The sequence below is a fragment of the Xyrauchen texanus genome, chromosome 26, assembly GCF_025860055.1.
Source record: "Xyrauchen texanus isolate HMW12.3.18 chromosome 26, RBS_HiC_50CHRs, whole genome shotgun sequence".
Lineage (NCBI taxonomy): Eukaryota > Metazoa > Chordata > Actinopteri > Cypriniformes > Catostomidae > Xyrauchen > Xyrauchen texanus.
In genome coordinates this window covers 11,009,964-11,028,060 of record NC_068301.1, presented here as the reverse complement: position 1 = coordinate 11,028,060, position 18,097 = coordinate 11,009,964, and the positions used below count along the sequence as shown (strand labels likewise).

General features: G+C 36.3%; 1 protein-coding gene across 1 annotated transcript; it reads right to left on the bottom strand.

The window, feature by feature from the left end:
* Positions 1-261: 261 nt before the first annotated feature.
* LOC127619520 (myelin basic protein-like) lies at positions 262-17,773 on the bottom strand. Its single transcript, XM_052092359.1, has 6 exons — positions 17,483-17,773; positions 16,234-16,338; positions 7,732-7,758; positions 6,452-6,472; positions 4,773-4,862; positions 262-2,038 (listed from the first exon to the last, which is right to left on the bottom strand). Exons 1-6 carry the CDS (start codon positions 17,600-17,602, stop codon positions 1,988-1,990), a joined length of 414 nt encoding a protein of 137 aa, XP_051948319.1. The 5' UTR covers positions 17,603-17,773; the 3' UTR covers positions 262-1,987.
* Between the last annotated feature and the right edge of the window lie 324 nt (positions 17,774-18,097).

Genomic DNA, 18,097 nt, shown 5'->3' with positions numbered 1-18,097 from the left:
GTGGCACTATAGGAAGTGTAAACGAGCTTGAAATCATGATCACCAAGGGTACTTCTAGATCAAGATTTACATATTTTATATATTTTGATCTGTTCTCACCCATCTAGGATGGCATAAGAGTGAGTAAATGATGAGAGAATTTAATTTATTTGGGTGAACTATCCCTTTAAGAAGACGTTTTTCAAGCTTGGAAGTTAAGAAGAGGATATACCTACAATTAATGACATCTGTAATGTTTATTTGGAGCTTCTGTTGAAACGAATTAAAACAAATTGGTGGTAAATTTGACAAGAATAGTGACCAGTTACATCATCTAAAATAAACACTTTCCTTTAAATACTTATTAAAAACTTAATGAAACAAAGAAATAGAGTAAACGACATTTTGAGAACCTGAGAGTATGAACGGACACACAATTAGACACAAACATCATACATGTCTGAACCTTTATTCAACGTTACTTTAATCAAGGAAGAGTTAAAGATATTACATCAGACCACCTGGCCACTTCAGAATATCCCATGCCTAATATAAAGTGTAGCACCATATTTGAGACAAATCCAGCGCTGACAGATAGAATATTTGACCTAATGTTTATTCAGCACTATTTCTTGAACAGTGCATACAGGAATAGTCAATGAGACATGAAACAATGAACATTATTAACACAGGTGAGAAACACCACAGAATAACATACCATAAAAATCAGCTGAATAAACTTCACCTCACTCTTTCAAAATTCTTTCCTTGTTTCTCTTTTCTCACATTTTCCCTCTTGCACTTTCAGTTTCCCCTACTTTTTCTTCGGTTTTATACCATTTTTTCTCTCAGTGACTCTTTGTCCTAGATTTATGCATGTCTGTTATTTAAATATAATAAAAAATATAATGAGTAATTGGGTAATAATATAATGGGTAGTTGCACAAGATCTTTCCAAAATAACATAAAAAAAATGCATTTCTAATGACACAGACAATATTTACGAGCTGTTTTATCTCATAATTTGTAATGTAGTGCAACAACTGAGGATGTAAAATATAAGCTTGATAAGTGCTTAAAATCTATTTTCTTGTCCACAAAATATAGTTTTTAGGCATTGTTTAATGGTTTTAAGGTGTGTTCCTATTTAAAAGATAAATAATTTCTCAAATAATTCAAATGTAATATTAGTTAAATGTATACGGAATGTTAACAGGTCATAATTATTATGTTGCTCAAAACACAAAGAATTGTATATACAGGGTTCTTGATTCAAAGGAAATAACAAATATATAACACAGCACAAGGACAACGATAAATACAAACATCGACAAATACACAGCACATAACTGAGGCTGAACATTGATCTTAACAAAACCATGAAAAAACGTTTTCACCATAGCACAATGACTAATGTCACACATCAAAAGCTGAATATCACACAAGCAACTCATTGTGTAATAAAGACACTATCTACATCTGAGACAAGAAGGCCAAAAAGCTACATTTCAGAATTACAGAATGGGGTTTCACTGCAATTATCTCCTGCTTTAAACTCACTTTTATGTTTAAAGGTTCAAGCATTTGTGGAAAGTCTGTTTTATTGTAACACTGTCAAAGAGAAATGTACCTAGTTCTGTCAAATAAGACTAAAATCATTGAAACCAGTGGTTAATCTGCATTGCTTAGGATTTCTCTCTTTAGATATGCTCTTAGAACATATTCAAATTGGTCACTTCTACTTAATTTAGAAGGGAGAAAAAACAGCTAGACTTTCTATTGCATCACCTGACCATTGAACAATATTGCAGCAGTTTACACATATACAGTCAACACATGCTTATGAAACCCTGCAGGCATGTAATAACAGATACTTGGATTGTATCTCTATCTAGGAAGCGAAAATGGGCAATGTTAGTCTGTTAAATAGAGATCCTCCCTCTTGCATTTGTGCTCTTCATCTGTTTCACTCTTTTCCATCTTGGTGTTTTCCTGGCCAGAGAAGGGCTCAGAAGATGGTGCTCCATCGTTTGGGTGGAGAGCGAGATCGACTTTCTCCCTGAAAATGGAGACAAGACCAGTAGCATACTAAGATTTCAGCTGTGTAGCATGAAACCTTCTCAATACTGGTGTGGGATAATCAGGGTTGGGAGGGTTACTTTTGAAATGTAATCCACTACAGATTACAGAACACATGCTGTAAAATGTAATTTGTAATGTATTCTGTTAGATTACTTAAGGTCAGTACCATATTCTAAATACTTTGGATTACTACTTCAGCACTGGTAGATTTTTTTACTTGTTTTGACAAAAAATTCTGCCAGTAATCAAAATAATTTTTGAATGTACCTGTAATATAAATACCAATTATTTAAATTGTAACTGTTGTGGAATACTGTTTTGAATTTTAAATACGTATTCCCGTTACATCTATTCCTTTACTCCCAAACCCTGTGGATAATGGAACTTACACTACAAGTGAAAAGGGTGGACACATCAACTCCCTCATTATTATTAAACTTTTCCACATTTAAGAGCCTAACAGTAATCTAAACTATGAAACATCAACAATTAAAATATTGGAATTATGTGAACAAAAATAAATAAAAATCTAAACTATCTTATATTTTAGATTCTACAAAGAAGCTGATCTTTGCCTAGATTACAGTTCTGCAAGCTCTGGCAATCCTCTTAACAATTGTAGGAGTTCACATGTGTGCTGGACTCTTGTTGGCTGCTGATCCAACTTTTTTTATTAAATATTTATTTTGTAAATAAATCCATACAAGATACCATTTGTTGGTCTACAAAACCAATATCAAAGCAAAAGCCAGATCAAAAGGTATTTAAAGGGGTCATGAAATGCCTTTTTTTATCTTTTTAACATGTTCCTTGATGTTCACTTATAATATTAGTAAAAAAATGTGCACAAAAATCAACAAAAACATATATTTGTAAAAAGATGATCATTTTCCACACTCATTCTGAAAAGCGGTGCTGATTCTCTTTTAAGACTTAACAGTTACCGCCCACTGTAATAATTGTTTCTCTGCTCTTGACAGACCTGCTCTCACTTCTTGCCATCTCACTACTCACCGCTACTGGGTGGGGCTACGGAAGTGATAAGGTAAATTAGGACTGATGTGTTGTTGTGGAGGTGGTCAGATGCAAATGTCTACCACAGTGTGACATCACAATGTAGAGAAAGTAGTTATTTTGGCAACATGGTTTCAACAAATTCTCTTTTTGCAGTGAGGAGGAAGTTTTAATTTCTGAAACTTACAATAAGATTTTATAGTAAAATTACCTCTTATAAGTCAAATGTTCAAGGAAAATTAGATTCTACATGTTATGGCCCCTTTAAGCTCATGAATTCAGTCAAGTGTGTCCAAATTTATGACTGGTAGTGGACGCTGTGCATAGCTAAATAAGATATGCAAAGGTTGCATTCAGGGGGGGGGGGGGTCTGCAACTGCTTTCAGGCCCTTGAATAATATAGAACGTGTGCGTAAGGGCAGCCGGTGGACTTTCTGGTGCCCTCCTATGGTAAGATGGTGCAACCCTAGGGAGTTGGTGCCCTACGCAGAGTGCATAGTCTGCTTATTGGGAGCGGCGGAACTGGTTGCATTCAACATTGCATCAACGTTATCTCTCAAACATATTACAAAATAATACATGCTGAAGCTTGCATAGACATAACAAATAGCATCAGCAGTTTTCAGGTGTTGTGTTGGTGGAAAATGGACAAAGAACCATATGTTAAATGTCACTAGAGCATTTATAAACATAAATGACGAGCCATGACAAGCTATGCTATATTCCTAAAAGAGTGATCTAGAGCACTCAGCATTCAAGTTCTACAGCACAATGGGAGTGGAAAGCCAGCTTGATTTGATTGTATTCTCTGTGAAGAGGGATTGTCATGTGAAAAGTGCAAAAGGAAGGAAAGGAAATTAGTCAAGAGAGCAGATGAGAGCAGCCTGATCAGGACTGTAGGCATCTAGAAATACATGCATCATACACATGTAAATATGAACATTTAAATATATATGAATGAGTCTCAAATGCAATTAAATTGAAATGAATCAATCCAAACTCTGTTGCTTTAACAAGCAGGAGATATTCCTTAATCCACTGAAAATCAAATGCTGTTGAGAATCAAATTTTGAATAGTTTATGCCCTGTGCCTGCCGAAAGTTCAAAATGCTAATGTTATAATGCTCTCAACGACTGACTGAACAGGAGCAAGGGTGCATGGTAAGATTAAACTTTTGCTGCAAATCTGATGCGACAGGTCTTTTTCATAATCAAACTTATTATTGATTTTGATAACCTTAAGTTAATGTAAGACCCTCAAAGACTACTTAGTGTGCACAGCACTCGCTGATGTAGAAAGATGACAGAATATGGAGCTATTATTGTGGTGAGAGTCAGATATTACTGGTATTGCATACTGAGGTTTACTCTGGGTCAGATACAGTAGCAGTCAATAGTCTTATAAAGCATATTTTACATTTTACATTTATGCTTCTTCAGGCCCAGAGAGGCTTTCATTTATGCTATATGCTTTAAGTGAACATGTTTTAATTGTTTTAATTACATCTTCATGTTGAAATTGCTTTCATTGTAAGCTTTTGCATAAGGGCACATCAAGCAACTGTAATTATACTTGAACACCTTCTTGAAATAGTATTAAAATAGATCTTTTCAAAGACGTGTGTGAAAGTCTTCTCAGACAATCTAACAGTGATTTCTTTGTCTGCCCTCTGAAGTACTGCTGCTATAGAGCTCACCAAGTTGAAGATTCTGGAGAGTGTATTCTGTTCCCTTCTGCGTCTGTGGGGGGATCTAATGCTCTCAGAGCGACGCGGTGACGAGGAAGCCTAGAAGACATAGTTTATGAACATACAGAGGGCACTATCCCTGTGCTGGAAGCATGAAACATGCACTTTCAGTTACTGACAATGTGTAACAATGTCTTTACTGGTTTAACGTTGTTAGTGACAGTATGTCAAAATGCATTTAGATGTGTTCTAAATGACATGCTTCATGTGTCCAAATCACACACTGCATTGTGCTTTATATTATTGTGTTCAGCAGACTTGATATTAAGATAATGTGTGTAATTAAAAATACTTCCTATCCCAGCTTCATAGAGACTAATAAGTAAGCTATTAGTAGGTTGATATCCTTGAAAGATTAGGTGCAATCAAAACAATGATCTGTTCTTAGCAGAAAATGTACACACTTCACCTCTATGGAAGGTTAACAAATGCTGTAAACTTCAGAAACAATTGTAGAACACTATTGTTCATAAATATGTTCCTATGTTCATAATGTTGCACTGTGGTTTAAATTTGATTATGTTTGTTGATCGGTTATGTATCAGTGTATTTTTGCACCAATGTCTACAAAAGAAGAAGACATTTTCAGTTTCCCATCCACATCCTTAAAATGGCACACAATGCAGTGTAACATCTAAGGGCTGAACACCTTCTTTTTGCACACACATCTATGTATTGGAAACTGTGGAGTTAATCAACAAAAAAATAAACACAGGGGGCGCTGGTGAATCTGTGAATCAAGACCTAAGGGTTTTTGCCCAACGACAGGAAAGAAGGGAAAGATGGGTTGGAGTATGGGCTAAGGCAGAGTGAGCACTGTTTGAAGCCCCCTAGAGAGAAAGCTGCATTACCATCTGTGACTCAGAAAAAGTCTCGTGGCTCAAAGTCATCAAGAAGCAGAGTCACTCTGGTTGAAGGAAAAATTCAATCAAAAAGAAACAGCTCAACAGTCAAGGCAAAAAATGTAAAAGGAAAGAAAGGAAAGTAGGAATGAAGGAAGGAATAATGAACAATGGAAGGAAGGATGGTAGGAAGAAAAAAGAAAAACAAAGGAAGGAAGAAAGGACGGAAAATAAACGAAGGAAGACAAAAAATAAAAAGAAGAAAGGTAGGAAGCAAAAATAAAGAAACAAAGGATGGAAGGAAAGAAAAAGAAAGGAAGAAACTAAGGTAGGACAGAAAGAAAGTTGTTCTGTTAAGAAATAATGCTCATTTAATTTTTACATCACTAAAGAGAGTTTACCTTAATAAGTGCAATAATGACATTCACAGCATTACAATGTGGTTAAACAACAATGCAATCATACTTCATATAATCATCAAAAGAAACTACGAGTAGGCACACATTTCATGCACCTCAATAAAACTGAAAAAACTCTCTCAACCTACACATATAGCTCAAGAATCATCCAACAGTTTCAACAAAAGATTGCGTAAAGCACAGCAAAATATTCAGAAGCTGCAATTACTTAGTGACGCATTGGTTAATTCACAAGAGAACAAATAATTTAGTAGCACAGCAGATCTATTAGAAACAAGACAGGAAGACTCCCTTCAATTAGCCAATCAAATGTGTTTATGGGGGTGTCTGTGAATGCAAATGTGTATAATTTGTGTGAGTGACGTACCAGGCCCAATAGTTCTCTCCACTGCACATGAAAAAGAAGAATGTAGAATGATTAAGTTTCATCATAGATTAAATTATAATTGTATTACTGGACACAACAGGGTAGAGAAAAGGATCATGGGTCAAATCATTCTACCTGTTATAAAAATACGGTATTGTTCATGTAATGGGGTGGTGGTAACCGTGTGGTTAGTAGAGGTAGTGGTGGCCTAATGGAGTGTTACAATGTTCACAGTCTTGTTTTATTTTCTATTTCTCCCTCAAGCAACGTTACCCCTGAATGCTCAAGGGGGACTGCCACTGCAGTTAGAACTGTATACTTTAATCACACAGGGTTGGGGAGTAACTGAATACATGTAATGGGATTACATATTAAAAATATAAAATATAAGTAACTGTATTCCACTGCTAAATAAATTCCACTGTATTCCACTTAAAATAAACCTTTTGTAAATTGTTAGCTTTACACTAAGCTAAAATGCTATTTCTAGCCATTTTAAATGCATTTTAACAGGCACGATCATATTTTTCAAAGAAAATTCATGTTGGATCATAATTTCTTTTTTCTAGTAAGACATTTGATATTAGGGAAAAAATCATATTCTTGATAATAATTGTTTTATTGTTTTCAAGTAAAAATATCTACAAATCTTTAAAACAAGATAAATTAGATTTATTTTGTTTCAGAACCAACACTGCATAAGATATTTAGGTTTTTCAGAGAATGTATATTTAACGTGTATTTTGTCTTACTGTATTGGAGGTTTTAAGGTCAAAACAATTGAAAAATCTACCAGTGCTGAAGAAGTAATCCAATGTATTTAGAGTATGTTACAGACCTTATGTAATCTAACAGAATATGTTACAAATTACATTTTACAGCATGTATTCTGTAATCTGCAGTGGAATACATTTCAAAAGTAACCCGCCTAACCCTGAAGTCCTATTGAATGAACAATTTTCTTGAAATAACTACAATGTACAGTGGGGTTCAGAAGTCTGATACTACTATTTGACCTTCTGTACAAAGTATTTAACATGGCCAGTGTCACTATTTTGCTTACATTGTATTAGTGGCTTTGAATAATGTAGAATCATAAATATTTCTTCTTCATTTTACATCATATACTTTCTTTGTTTTTATTTATTCATTTTTTTATCCTAAGATTTTCAATGTGGTCTTAAATTTGTGTACCCCACTGCAACATCTGCAAGGAAGAGCATTTTAAACAATGGTTTTAGATATACAGCATGGTAGTGGACATATGATGTCAGACTTACCCTAGACTTGGGACGAGGAGAGGAAACCTTCAAGGAAACAAATCAAGAGATTTAATCAAGAGTCATGAAATTTTTCATTATTGCAAAGGCAAACACAACCACATCTTTTAATTGAGGCCAGGGTCTTCAGATGGGGCATTGCATTCTCCAGTGTAATAAAAATATGATAAGCAAACTTTGGACAAAGATTATTAATTTTAATAGGGAGAGATGTTTACTGGGGTCTTTCTTTGGATGGAGTTCAGATTCCTTGTACTTTAGATGAATAATGTAGGTAGACACTGCATCTTTTTAATGATCAAGCCAGCAGAACTGAGGAAGGACTGTGCAATTACAGTTTCACAGAAAACCATTTTTAATTCAGCACATGAGTAATGAGGGACCGTTAAAAATCACCTCCATTTTCTACAGAACTGATTTTGTTTTTCTATAACAATTCTAGAATATTAATATGGGGTAAGTCTATATGCCAATTTAGAAACTCGACAAAAGGTGAGGTCATGTTATGTCATGAGCACATGGCATTTCATGTATCCCATCTTCACAAAAAAGTTGAAGAAGATGTAGCTGATAAGAGAGGAAAGTGATTTAAATAAAGCTGATATAATTTCTGTGCCACCAAACGGAATTGCAAAAATAAACGTTGTTTTCAAAACAACTTTCTGAATATGACCCCGTCTGTCATTGGTCAAACAAAGAGATAGTCCCGCCTTCAACTGACAAATTTGTTTAGGTGGGTCTAAGCGGGTCGTTCAAAATAAACAGAGCAATTTTCATGGTTGACAAGAAAATTTGACTATGGATTGCTTAATTATAGTTGTCTTTGCATATTATGCTGGGAAAGGATAACGTATTATAACACAGAAAAAGTTACATTCTTCAGCTATAAAGGTACTTTAAGTGATTTTACTACTCTCGAATTTCCAAGAGCCGAGCCATTGGATTAGCCACGCCCCCTCTTTCCAAAACCCTGCACATCAAAGATCGCATATAGAACAACACAGAGCAGAAGATCGTCATCCCACAATTGTCGAACACAACAGTAGCAAAATAGCACCCTCAACTGACAACTTTTATGAAACACATGGCATAAAAGTGGCATTAAGCCTAAATAATTTGTTGCAGATACAATACTATGAGAATGCGCAAAATGACTGACAGACAGAAAGCGCCAGAGACCGCAGCCAAAATTTTTGTTTGCTGTTTACAGAGTCTAAAGCTGCCACAGAGACCAGTGAGATATCTCAGGACCAGAGGTAGCCAAAAACTGTACTCAAGTAAAAGTACAATTAATTAAAAAAATAATAGAGTAAGAGTAAGAAAGCATCCAATTAAAAGAATACTCAAGTGGTGAACAACTCGTTTCACAAATGACATAATGGACGTTAACTCCCTTAAATTCCATTACGTAATACACATTTAGCATGTAATACAGAAATATGATTATTATTATTATTATTATTAATGGAAATTCTGTCATTAATCACCATGATGTTGTTCTAAACCCATATGAATTTCTTTCTTCAATTCAACACAATACGGAGATATTACACAGAATGTTTGCCTGAGTCATTATTTACTTTCAGTGAATTTGTTTTTTTCTCCATATTTTGAAAGTGAATGGTGACCGAGACTGTCAGTCTCTAACATTCTGTCTAACATCTTTTGTGTTCCACAGAACACAGAAGGTCATATGGGATTGGAACAACATGAGGGTAGGGAAATGATGACAGAATTTTTAATTATGGCTTAGCTATCACTTAGCTATCAAAACAGGGATTGTTCATCCAAAAACGAAAATTCTCATCATTTACTCATGCCATCACAGATATGTATGACTTTCTTTCTTCTGCAGAACACAAATTAAGATTTCTAAAAGAATATTTCAGCTCTGTAGGTCAGTACAATGCAAGTGAATGGGTGACAACATTTTGATGCTCCAAAAAGCACATAAAGACAGCATTAAAGTAATACACAAACCCGTAGTTAAATCCATAGCTTTAGACGTGTAGGTGTGGGTGAGAAACACATCAATATTTAAGTAATGTTTTGCTAGACATTCTTCTCCCTGCCCAGCAGGGGGCGGTATGCAGAGATACAACAAAAACACAAGAAGAATGCGAAAGTGATCTGTTTCTCTGTTTCTCATCCACACATTCTCATATCATATTGCTTGTGAAGATATTGATTTAACCACTGGAGTTAAATCAATAAGAAGCTAAGAGCAAAAGCAAAAGAGCTGAGAAATTCTTATATAAATCTTCATTTGTGTTCAGCTGATGAAAGGAAGTCGTACACATCTGTGATGGCATGAGGGTGAGTAAATGATGAGAGAATTTTCATTTTTGGGTTAACTATCCCTTTAAGGGCTCTTGTCAGATCTGGATGAATTTGTCAATAAGAATAGAGGTTTGGAAACCTTTCTAGTAATTATTACTGTGAAAATGTCCCACAGGGACATTACATATAATGCTGAAATATATACCAAAGCAAGACCATGCTATATTAATGCCTACATTCGCTATTTCATAGCTTTTAAATTCCTGCATGGATTCTTAGTTCAGTGTAGTTACAGTTTTCAGTGTCAATATAATTTAGATCATTAGTTCTGTACAGCAGTACCACCGCTCTCTAAACGCAGCCTGTGTTGGGCACCCACCCCGGTCGTGGAACATTCGCTGTGTCTGAAACCTATCAACTATATAGTGCTCTATTTTGGGTGTCTGCCAATTTGTAGGATTCTCTACTTTTGTTCACTCATTCTTACCCACAATGCACTCTAATTTTAGACATTTGATGTACACTCGACGACAATTAATTGCCCATAATCTACTGCAGGGAAGACATACGAGCTGGGAGTTTACTGCTTCTTTCACTCCTGCAATATTTTATTTCATGCTGAATGTATTAAAATAATTTTGACAAATCATCACTTGATTAATAACATAATAACATATAGAGAGGCAAAACATACAGATACATTTAAAAATGTACTTTTATTTATATTTATACAGAATTTTGCCATTAAGCTGAAGAATTTTTTATTTACTAAATAACTCAGTGAGGTGATATTATTTTAACTCAGGAGACTTTACACAGTGGAAATGATAATTCTGTGGATGATTTAAATATTTAGTTATAGCTTGTAGGTTATGATAACTTTGGTGCTGTTTATGGTCGGATTAAACAGCATTACCCAGCTTGTATTGGCGTTTAAAGATACTAAAGTATAACAAATAAATCAAATTATGTACATTGGATAAAATGTGTTTACTCTTTATATTAACATATATATATTACAGCTGTCAAACAGAATGAAGATTTATTGTTTTAATATATTATTAAATAAGAATAACAAGTAAGGCCCAAGTATTTTAAAAGTTCATATGTCATGTTTTTTTCTGAGACAGCCCCAGAGCTCCGACGCCAGCGTCAGCATCCGATTTCACTCACTCACTCAGTTTTTGAGTGTGCATTTTTAAATCTGCAGTAATATATCAGTCCGCTTTGTCTTGCTTCCCACATGTCATGAGCAGTATTTGTGTTTTTACCCCACGCCCTCGCGGGTATACTGGTATCTATTGCAGCTACTTCAGGCTGAGTAACTGCATAAATCCATGTAAACATCCAAGTTAAGTGTAAAGTGCCTGCTGTTCAAGTTGGTGCCACGGATGGCAGCCACGGTGTGAAGCTCTCCAATTCTTTTGTTGTTTTTGTTTGTTTGTCCTGTGTTTAGTAATCTTTTTCCAATCAGTTTTACCAGGGACAAACTGCTGAACATTCAGCAGCACATACCAGATAATCTTTTCACAATTTTTGACTATTCAGATGCTTTGCTAGACATTTTAGTCAGAGGCGCAGCTGTGTTGTTTAAGAGACACAGGTGAGGGAAACGAGCTGGCGCGGTGGTCAGGCTTCGTCAGCGCATTACATCTGCTGGGCTTTCAGGTGTTCAGAGCGGATCGCGGTGGAACATTCTTTTACATCAATGAAAGTTAGTGTATAGATGTAACAACATTATAGAAGATGTGCTGTCCTAATTTGGATGAGCTCTTTATTATCTGTAAGCCTTTATAATCGCTGCGGGAGTTATCCTCATGTATTCTGGTGAGTGTTTATATCCCGCCACACGTGTGCATGAACGCAACGCTGCAACAGCTGGCTGATCAAATCACAGACACAGAACAATACCAAGACTCAGTTATTATTATTCTTGAAGATTTTAACAAAGCAACCTGACACGTGAACTACCCAACTACATACAGCACATTACATGTCCAAAGAGAAATATAAATGGTAAATGGTAAATGGTCTGCACTTATATAGCGCCTTTTTAACCTTAACAGTATTCAAAGCGCTGTACACTGTGACACATTCACCCATTCATACACACATTCATACCAATGGCGGCAGAGCTGCCATGCAAGGCCCTAGCCTGTGTCTTGCCCAAGGACACTTCGGCATGTGGAGTTGTGCGAACCACCAATCCTTCAATTAATGGCCGACCCGCTCTACCAACTGAGCCACAGCCGCCCCACAAATATACTGGATCATTGCTACACAACAAAAAAGGATGCATATCGCTCTGTCCCTCGAGCAGCTATGTGACTCTCTGGCAGAAACTAAAATCAGCTAAGCCTGTAGTAAAGACTGTAAAGAGATGGAGCAGAGCTGGAACTACAAGCCTGCTTTGACTGCACTGATTAGAGTGTATTTGAGGCAGCAGACACAGGAGCTCATAGATTCTGTGACATCATATATCAGTTTCTGTGAGGATATGTGCATTCCTAATAGGACTAATTTAACATACAACAACGACAAACTATGGTTTACAGCAGAGCTTAGGCAGCTTCGTCAGGCAAAAGATGATCCTTACAGAGGTGGGGATAAAGTCTTGTACAATCAGGCCAGGAACACACTGAATAAGGAAATCAGAGTGGCTAAAAGAAGCTATTCTGATAAGCTGAAAACAAGTTTCCAGCAAACGACCCTGCATCAGTGTGGAGTGGCCTGAAATGACTTACTAACTACAGGACTCCTACCCCCAACACTGTAGTGGACCAACAACTGGCTTATGACCTGATTGTGTTCTACTGTAGATTTGAAAGGCCCAATCTCACACCCGCCCTGACCTTCACCTTCACACAAACATCTACTTCAATTTGCTTATCGAGCAAACAGGTCTGTGGATGATGCAGTCAACATGGGATTACATCATATCCTGCAACATCTGGGCAAACCAGGGACATATGCAATGATAATTTTGTGGAGTTCAGTTCGGCTTTCAACACCATCATCCCAGCTATTCTCCGGACTAAATTACACCAACTCCAAGTTCCCATGTCTATCTGTCAGTGGATCACCGGCTTTCTGACAGACAGGCAGCAGCTAGTGAGACAGGGGAAATTCACTTCCAGCACATGAACAATCAGCACTGGTGCTCCCCAGGGATGTGTGCTCTCCCCACTACTCTTCTCCCTGTATACAAATGACTGCACTGCCAAGGACCCCTCTGTCAAGCTCCTAAAGTATGCTATATATATATATATATAGTATTTGTAAGCATACTTGGCAATAAAGCTCATTCTGATTCTGAAATGCCTTTTGTTCTGCCTTTCGTGTGATTGACTGACAACTGGAGCATGAACAGACTACGCATGCACAGCGAGGTGTGCAGGGAACGTGCGTAAGAGAAGAGCAGGCATGAAGCGATCTTATGGGAAGAGAGTGGCTGTGTCCGAAACTGTTCACTCCTTCACAATTTCCTATATAGTGAATGGCAGTGAGTGCACTATATCTCAGCATATATTAAAAATTACAAACAGAATGAAGATTTATTGTATTAATATATATTATTTAATAAGAATAAAAAGTAATGCGCAAGAAGTTCATATGTGGCATTGTTTCTGCGACAGCCCTTGAGCTTCGATGCTTGGTGTATAGGTCAGCACCCTTTCACTTGCATTGTACTGACCTACAAAGCTGAAATATTCTTAAAAAATCTTAATTTGTGTTCTGCAGATGACAGGAAGTCATACATATCTGAGATGGCATGAGTAAATGATGAGAGAATTTTCATTTTTGGGTGAACAATCCTTTTTAAGTGATAGCTAAGCCATAATTTAAAATTCTGTCATCATTTCCCTATCCTCATGTTGTTCCAATCCCATGTGACCTTCTGTATTCTGTGGAACACAAAAGATGTTAAACAAAATGTTAAAGACTGACAGTCTCGATCACCATTCACTTTCAAAATATGGAGATAAAACACATTCACTGAAAGTAAATAATTACTCAGGCAAACATTCTGTTTAATATCTCCTTATTGCTTTGCATGGAAGAAAGAAAGTCATACAGGTTTAGAACAACATCATGGTGAATGATGACAGAATTTTCATTAATAACAATAATTATTCAGGAGATGGAGGTTAGATGGATTGCCCTCATTTCAGGAGTGGTGTTCGGAGAAGACTGGGGAAGTTTAATTTGTTTTTGGAGAAATGGGGTGGATATATGACGTTTATGGATGTGTGATTATATATATATAATTGTTTTGTGCGTGTTTCTGTGTGTGTGTCTATATCATGTTCGACCACTGGAATGTTGTTGGGGGCCAGGGAGGGGGAATAGTGGGTATATATGTTTTGTTTTTATATGTTCAAATATTTTAATCAAGAAAAATTGTTAATCTGAATAATAATAATAATTCTTGTGAAAATAAATAATACATAAATTGTGAAAGTAACAAGTTACACACTTTTTGAGTACGCTTTTAATTGGATACTCTTACTCAAGTAATTATTTATGTTAGTACTTCTACTTGAGTACAGTTTTTGGCTACTCTACCCACCTCTGTGAATGAGTTAACAATTTCAGACGCATCCACTCTCTTTGCCATACAATCTCTCACACACGCACCCCGTGCACCTCGCTGTGCATGCTCAGAAATGCTGTCTAATCACACGAAAGGCAGATGTTTATATGGATTTATACAGTTAATCAGCCCTAAGTAGCTGCAATAGTTTCCAGTATCACTGCGAGGGCGCAAGGTAAATTCATAAATACTGCTCATGACATTTGGGACGCGGGACAATGCAGACTAATATATTGCTGCAGATTTAAAAAATGTACACTCAAAAACTGATGTCATAAGAGCCCATTTTTACAGAATCACCCTGAAAATGACCATCACCGTGTCACAGAAACGCCTGTGTTATCAAAAGAGTCTTGCTTGTCTTGGTGTTAAATGAAGGCATTGCATGACAAAACTATTATTTTTTCACTGTGCAGTGCGGCATTAATTAAAATTAAACCCAGTAAAATAACGATAGGAAGGCAGCCCATTGTAAAGAAGTAAAAGTACATATTTGAGTGCTTGAATACCCACTTTTAAACCCTCTCTAAAAGTTTTTTTTTTTTTAAAGTTACTCAAGTAAATGTAACGGAGTAAATGTAGCACGTTACTACACACCTTTGCTCGAGACACTTATTTCATTCATATCTTTTAGGGAGTAGGACAATTTTTTGCATACTTTTCCATGCAAAAAATCACGTACAGCACATTTAAATAAAAAAAATTAAGTTTGCACTCACATTCTCACTAGATTTTGTGTCTTTAATCTCAAACAGTGACTTTCATAGAATGTCTCATCCACACAGAGCAGAAAATCTAATGCTAGTGATGTAAGCATATGTAATGTTGTCTGTCTGACAGAAAAACAAGTCTGGACTATTGTAGCAGTGGAAACATGGACTGCATGTTGAACATGACGACAACCTTGGCCTGCGAACTTGGGACTCCTAATGGCCTGACACAATATGTCAAGGAAATAAATGAATGCATTAACATTCACAAAGACAAAGAAATAAAATAAAATAAGATCATTCACACCCAACAAAAACCCTCGAATTTACGTAAGATTTGACAGCAGCATATTTATTTTATTTGTATTTATTTTTACAAAATGACATTATGCTTAAACCATTTTTAACCTTTCCCTGGTAAATAAAACGTTCAATGGGTTTAGGAACGCATATGATGTCTGATTGGTTGTCAATTGTTAATGACTGTATTAGGCCCTACACGTGATATTTGTCACGTGTAAACGCCCTCGTGACTGGTCACAAGCAAAAGCTATAAGAGGGTTGTTTTAATATGTTATGTTAAAGTAATTTAGAGTGATTTATTTCAGATAAAGTGAGTTTTATCAAATAAAAAAGGCTTTGTTGTTTTCTCTTCTCTTTTTTTTTTTCTCTTCTTATTAGTACTCTTTGATCCGATATGTTTGATGAGGCAGTGTTTTCCTACCGCTCAGAGAGGTAAAAAAAACTCTTAGATCAGTAAAAGCTAGACGAGGACACAGAGAGGTGTGAAAAACACCATTCTCATGTTTTGTGAGAGATTGATTTTGTTTTGTTTTTCCTTTCGTGCTATTGTTGGTTTCACCACTCTTTGAAGTTATGGCCTTGTTTAAATCCAGTCCAGCAGACGTGGATACTTACGAAGCTCCTGAAGAAATGCACCACAGGGTTGACATCTCCACGACGACGGGTGGAAGAGTGATGGGGTCTCTTTGGAGAGGAGGACAGGTGACCACGAAATGAACCCTTTAAAGAAATGGAAAATATGTGTCCAGACTAAAGTTATGCCACAGTATGCACTAAATGTAAAATTAAAAAAATCTTGGATTCTTGATTTGTCTTTGATTTGTAATCCAGTAAAAACTAATACTGTTTAATTAAAATATTAAATATTACAAATACAATTATATGATGTATCTTAATTTAACTTTGTGACATGTTAAAGTGTATATTAACCTGCACGTGTAACGTTCGTTTAAACAAACTAAAAAACACGCAACATGCCACTAGTGTCAGATACAACGCCACCTAAAGGCAGTAATTAAATTGCACTTTACCTCCACTGGATGCCACTATAAATGACACCATTGGCTGAAGCTTCTTAATACTGTGAGAATTCATTTTTCACATTATTGGCATTATATTTTAATTGAAAATGTATGCTTAAAGAGTAGACAAATTAATATATTCTCTTGAACTTTCTCAGGAGTTACAAAAAATGGGGTCTGAACAGTCATCACGTTGAACCAGATTCAGCTATTTGTTCATATGCGCAGGATTTTCATCTGTCTAATTCTTTCTGTTTGAAGTCTAAAAATTAAGCATCCTCTCACTATCTGGTAAAATGTCTTGAAACTGCACTTTGTATCAATATGAAATGTTCTGAGAATAAAAATGGACACCAGCTGAGTTCAATTATGAACATATATATTATATAGCTTGTTGCCCCACAAAAAAATATTAAATAAAAAACAACTGCAATGAGCATGAAAATTATAGAGAAACCCATTGTGCATTAACATAGAATATCATATAATATCAGTGAATAGCATGCATTTTTCAATTGCTTACTGCTGTCAGTAAGCAATACAACTATATTGAGATTATTAAAGGAATTGAGTCAAATAAGACAATTGCAAAATACAGTTGCAGTCTAATATGTATCTTAAGGGTTTTCAGAATTGAAAGACAATCTGCACCCCAGATACATTTTCACAACTCTACATTCAGAATTTGCAGATCAACAATACAATCAAGATCCTTTCTAGACCCCTGCTAACCAAGAACAAGAGCATTTTCTTTACACTTGTTCACTGATTGCCAAAGATGTTTGAAATACATGTAAAACTAATGCTGCTAAATCAATTGAATCTGATTTTTGATTACTTGCCTTTCCCTTTCTCTTTTTGTCTCCACCAAAGAACCTGCCAATCTGATCCAAGAGACCAGGGGCTGCCTTCTTCCTGCCCAGCCCAAAGTGGCTTTGTCCAGAGGTGCTTGCAGTGGCCATTCTAGATGTTGATCTGTTTTTGTACTACAGTCTGGATGGCCCACGAATGTCCTTCTCCACTCAATCCAAAGTCCGCTCTGTGGACACTCTTCAAAGATTCTCGAAAGTCTTCGGAACTTCTAAGAAAGAAGGGCTGGCCTTTGGAGGTGTCGTCCACCCCGTTGTATGGCATAACGGGAGATGAGGTGGGTCTGGAATAGCGTCAGTGATTCTGGGCTGGTGCCAGGCATTCTTTAGGGCCCTGTGTGCCTGCGGAGGGTGTCACTACCCTGCTCTCTGATAAAAGGAAAAGCTATTGTTCTAGTCCACATCTGCCACAACTTGGTGTAAGCACAACAAGGCCTGTCTATGAGTGAGAACCAGAGCGCAATGCAGAACGGCTTTCATCACAATCAAACCATTGTTATAATGTCTCATGTTGATTAAGCAAATAGTTTACATTGAGATATGACATTTGGCATGTCATAGCATGTAGGATTTGTAATTGTTGAGGTG

Bases quoted from the DNA above. Each gene is read 5' to 3' on its own strand.
- LOC127619520 (XM_052092359.1), bottom strand. From the start codon at position 17,602: ATGGCCACTGCAAGCACCTCTGGACAAAGCCACTTTGGGCTGGGCAGG. The intron at 16,339-17,482 runs GCAAGTAATCAA...ATTTCTTTAAAG, and splicing joins ACAAAAAGAGAAAGGGAAAG to GGTTCATTTCGTGGTCACCT. The intron at 2,039-4,772 runs GTGAGCTCTATA...CTCCATTTTCAG, and splicing joins TCTCCAGAATCTTCAACTTG to GGAGAAAGTCGATCTCGCTC.